The sequence below is a fragment of the Adelges cooleyi genome, unplaced genomic scaffold (genome assembly GCF_023614345.1).
Source record: "Adelges cooleyi isolate 19-005CV unplaced genomic scaffold, UGA_ACOO_1.1 ACOO_flye_CR_arks_rails_tigmint_CR_PRNA_2, whole genome shotgun sequence".
In the NCBI taxonomy this organism is placed as follows: domain Eukaryota; kingdom Metazoa; phylum Arthropoda; class Insecta; order Hemiptera; family Adelgidae; genus Adelges; species Adelges cooleyi.
The window spans coordinates 56,606-61,783 of NW_026095860.1; the positions used below are offsets into that span (position 1 = coordinate 56,606).

Consider the following 5,178-nt stretch of genomic DNA (forward strand, 5'->3'; position numbering starts at 1 on the left):
GTTTTCCAAAAAAAAATCTAAGACTGTGCAAAGGGCAAGAGTTTTTGTTTAAGGTAAATAACGGCTATCACAGTGTGTCCGTTTTACAAATAATTTTCAATAATATACGGTAATTTTGCGTTCCCATAGGCGGCGGCACGTGGCGGGACGCCCGGCTGGGACAACGGAACGGGGCAGGCGGTCGGCGCGACCAGGCCGCGGCGCGCGCGGAAAGCTCACCAGCCCGTCGCGGCGGCAATATACTATTATCAAAAATATACTATTATCGATTATTAAAAAAAAAAAATGATCTATACTTGTTCTCCTAAGATATCTAATAACGACCGAAAAATAACTTTCATTTTCAAATCACATAATTTATTTTTTTACACAGCATGACAATATTAGATAGGTTATAACAATACAAATTCATTTAACACATATTAAGAAATTTTACATTTTAACACAGTTTAAAGTACAACATCACACAGTCACAAGTACAACATAATTAAACAATTGAAAATAATTATATACAAAACATAAAAACACAAAATTATTTATAGTACAAAATATTATACAAGGTTAACATGGGTACAAGAAAAAGGATTACACATTGAATTTATATTCAAAGTGTAATCCTTTTTACGATATTTATATATTAATATATATAAATATCACTACAAAAAAAATACATGGTTACCAAATATTATACGTTTACCACCACGCCGTAAACAAATATAAAGTTGGTAGTAGCTAATAGCTACTACTTACCAATTTATCTTTCATAAAAATTTGCGCATCTTTTTGCTTCGACGTTTGTTGCATCTTAGCTATTTGTTCTCTGAGTTCAGCAATGATAGCTGTGCAAGAAGCATGCGGGTCTTCGGGTTTATGCATTTTAAACGGCGGCGGAAGCGAATAATCCGGTCCACCGTCGTCGGATCTGCAAACATGAGAAAAACCAAATAATTTTTATAATAATTTTCAGAGTTAATCATCAACCGACCTTCCACGTTTTCCAGACAACGCTGGCTTCGCTTCAGCGAGGTGTCCCTCGAAGGACTTGAAGTCACTCATTTTTATTATAGGTAAAAATGAAAAAACAAAGGATACACAATTTATATATTATGAGAATAATTTATGATATGTGAAAACACAACTAAGACAAACTATGTTGCATAATGAAACAAACCATGGTTTTTATGATACCGGCGCCTTGACGATCCGAATAATGACAATAATTTGATTACAATAATTAATAAATATTTACAATATATACATCTAATCGTAGGTCTTTGGATATTTCACACAAACTAGTTAAATGTAGTACTGTTTTATTTAAATTGAAGCTGTTATCAATAATTGAACGAGATAATAAATCAATATGAAATGTATTGATACTAATTCCATACCTCTAATAATAGGAGAATTTCGAATAGTACATATTAAAAAGTATTTAGTTGTCTAAATATTGTACTTGGCGTTGCCCAGGCCCAGTATTCTTCAGTCTGTACAATTAAACATAAGTATAAGAATATCTGAAAAAATATAAGAACGTCTGATAATCGAGAATTCAAACAATAAATTGTTTTTTTTTACTGTTTATACAATAATAAAATATTTATTTATACACAAAAAACATAGGGTAGTTTCTGCTATTTCTATAAGTCTTAAAAATAAATAATAATAGTTATTGAAACTATTAACACATTGGCGCAACTTAAGGCCTAAGTTGGGAACCGGTTAGCCCCTAGTCCCCCAAAATATTTTTTAACCTCCCAATTAAAAAAAATGTTTATTTTTTAATGCCATAATATCTAAAAAAAAATGTATGCAAATATACGATTTTTATATATAAAAAAAAAAAAGAATAAGTATACCGTTAGTCAACATTTGACTGTTATTAAAATACCAAGAAAAATAATTTATAATTTAATACTTTTTCAATGTTATTGTAATAAACCATTGAGATTAGCTCAAACTTACTAACCGAATATTATTAATGGTGCCTGATGCGATAAAGCGGTGTTTATAAGAAAATCATACTACATTTCAATGAACTGCACACGTGATCCAATAATACATAATATATTTTGTCAGCCAGACACCGCGCAGACTTGTACGTAGACCTGTGTATATATTTCCAAGTATATAAGTACTTGCACAAGACCGGTGACGAGTTAACGTATACAACGATTTGTTTTTGAAAAATCGATCAGCACATAAAAAAACACCACGACGTCGCAAAGTGTTTTCAATTGCTATTTTAGCTGGTCAAAATTCGTTATATAATGTTTATAATATATTCTTTTTCTAATATTCATAATATTTCCTTTTTTAAAGTTAAATTCTAGTTCCAACCACTCTTATTATTTAAAAAAGTTTTTAAGGTACGATTAGATGCATTCCATTTTGATTTTACCGTGCTACAAAATCCTAAGAGCTTTTGCTCAAGATATCTTTCAAAATTATCTGCTGTCTGGTCCCATTGCAGTTTTATATTGTTACAATCGTACAGATTATTTTTTATGTATTGACAGAGAATATTTTGTAATTCGTTAACTAATGTTAAGGTACCTCGAACCCTCAAAACATCAAACAAATCTCCATTTTTTATTAAGGACTTCTTTTGATTACATTCATCTAATATTAAAGAAAAAATTTAAAATTACTATCACATTTCATTTATTTATGTCATTATTTTCCAAAAGCGGCGAGATACGGCATTTCTAATTTAGTAGATTTTATAGAGGAGAAAATTTAGAACATGACCATATTAAGTTACAACCTCTAATAATCCCTAATTTTTTTTTCCATGCTATTTAATTTAAGAAACATAGGTTTTAATACTGCGTTTTACATTATATAAACAATTACCCTTTCATAAATAACACTAATATATGCACCGCGTCGCTCAAAATCGTAATTTTAGTCAATGCTTTACCAATTTTATTGATCTCCATTTTTTGACAAATAAAAAAAATTCTAGTACGGTCAATAAAAATAATTATCTCACAACGTCTAATGAGTATTTCCAAAAAAGAGATAAACGATTTCTACATTTTTGTGATATAGTTATGCAGTATACGCGTAGTATAAAAGTCAATAAAACGTTATCAAGTGGTAATTTCGATTTCTAAAACTTATGAAGTGTACAATAATTATACTAACCTAACCGCCACCACGTGTTACAGGGTTAAGCGGGCGAATGTAAAAGCGTTTTTTTCAAATGTCAGTAAAAGTATTGAGTTAAAGTTAAAAGTAATTGTCGACGGTATCTAAAAATAGCTTCACTACATTTGTTCTGTTGTATAGCGGTATTAATAAAAACGATCCGATAACATGCGATATTACTAAAAACTATATTTGCATAAAAAAACAAACCAGTAAACTTGTGAAATACAAAATCATTTTATTTTACAAAATTATATAGTTTGTGTTCCAAGTTGTATAAGACGGGTTACGCACCATGGCTGTGGTGTACCGCTGCTTGGAGTATATACAATTAGTTTATACCATAATAATATAAGTTATGTGAAAATTGTTAATGTATGAAAACATCATATGATATGTGAACGTTTCAAATGAATAACAATATAAACTACAATGACACTGACGATTATCCATACTAGAAACATCGGCAGAAATACCATGGTAGTCAGAAGTTTCAGCAACAGTGCATAAGAAGTCAATACAAGTAGCAAAGGTGCAATAGCCGTGAGTAAGAGTACCAGTATGACAATACTAGCAAAAAGCATCACAATAGCTACTGCACTGACCAAAACTCCGTAACACACCTTTGCGAATAGGCCTTTGCCCATTTCTCGGATGCCAGTCAGAAAGGTCGTTCCAACAACCTGTTAAATACATTTAAAGAATACAGCGATAGAGTTAAATTCAACAATTAGTTTTAAACTTACAAGTTCTGGTCGGTGGGGTAGGTATATAACTGTTAAAAACAAAATAATATGTAAATTTCTATGAGAAGTTTATTACCTGTGTGTCGACCTGCAGGATCGGCAAATTTGTTTTTCCAAATTCAATAAGTGAAGTTCTGTCAAGGTTTTTGACTTTGGGCAACACCATGCCAAAACCCGGGTAGGAAATCATATGTACACTGCAGTGCAAATGGCGGCTGTCCATCGTCAAATTCCAACTGACTTGTTCTTCCTTATATAACTTTTTGAGAGAGGTATTTTATATTTTAATAGATTTCAGAGAAACTTTTAAGCGCAAAATATTTAAATTTCTATGAGAAGTTTATTACCTGTGTTTCGACCTGCAGGATCGGCAAATTGGGTTTTCCAAATTCAATAAGTGAAGTTCTGTCAAGGTTTTTGACTTCGGGCAACACCATGCCAAAACCAGGGTAGGAAATCATATCTACACTGCAGTGTAAATGGCGACTGTCCATCGTCAAATTCCAACTGACTTGTTCTTCCTTATATAACTTTTTGAGAGAGGTATTTTATATTTTAATAGATTTCGGAGAAACTTTTAAGCGCAAAATATTTAAATTTCTATGAGAAGTTTATTACCTGTGTGTCGACCTGCAGGATCGGCAAATTTGGTTTTCCAAATTCAATAAGTGAAGTTCTGTCAAGGTTTTTGACTTCGGGCAACACCATGCCAAAACCTGGGTAGGAAATCATATCTACACTGCAGTGTAAATGGCGGCTGTCCATCGTCAAATTCCAAATGACTTTATGTAGTCCTGATTGGCTCATTGTTCCAACCAATACAACGACCATCAACACAAAAACCGTAAAATTCAGTTTATACATGTTGTATTAACTGTAAGAAATCCTTCGAAACAGGAAAAATTAGCAAAAACGGTTCGGAGAAATATGTTGTTTTACACTGAAATGGTGCGGTGATACAAATGTAATAACAGTTACGTTATAAACAAGTCGTTTTTAATACACATGTTACCTATATTAGTAGTATTTGCCAGCATATATAAATATATAGAATGTTTTTTTTAAAAAACATATGTTCTACTTTTTACCGTTAAAAGTTCCGAAGTGTATTTTACACTTGTTGTAGGTATAATATGTTAGACCTATCTTCAGACTTATAAGAAAGCCAACGCTCGGTTGAGGCTGTACATAACAAATCTATTACAATTTTGAAATCCCCCAAAAAAAATATTAATCATTGTCAATGGTGATTTGAAATAATCTATTGGTATGATAGAAG

The 5,178-nt window shown here is 31.6% G+C and overlaps 1 protein-coding gene across 1 annotated transcript; it reads right to left on the minus strand.

Annotated features, from left to right (window-relative positions):
* Window positions 1–1,424: 1,424 nt before the first annotated feature.
* On the minus strand, window positions 1,425–4,393 carry LOC126833791 (uncharacterized). Its single transcript, XM_050565335.1, has 3 exons — window positions 4,247–4,393; window positions 3,976–4,158; window positions 1,425–1,517 (listed from the first exon to the last, which is right to left on the minus strand). The coding sequence occupies exons 1-3, from the start codon at window positions 4,391–4,393 to the stop codon at window positions 1,425–1,427; spliced, it is 423 nt and encodes a 140-aa protein (XP_050421292.1).
* Window positions 4,394–5,178: the final 785 nt, after the last annotated feature.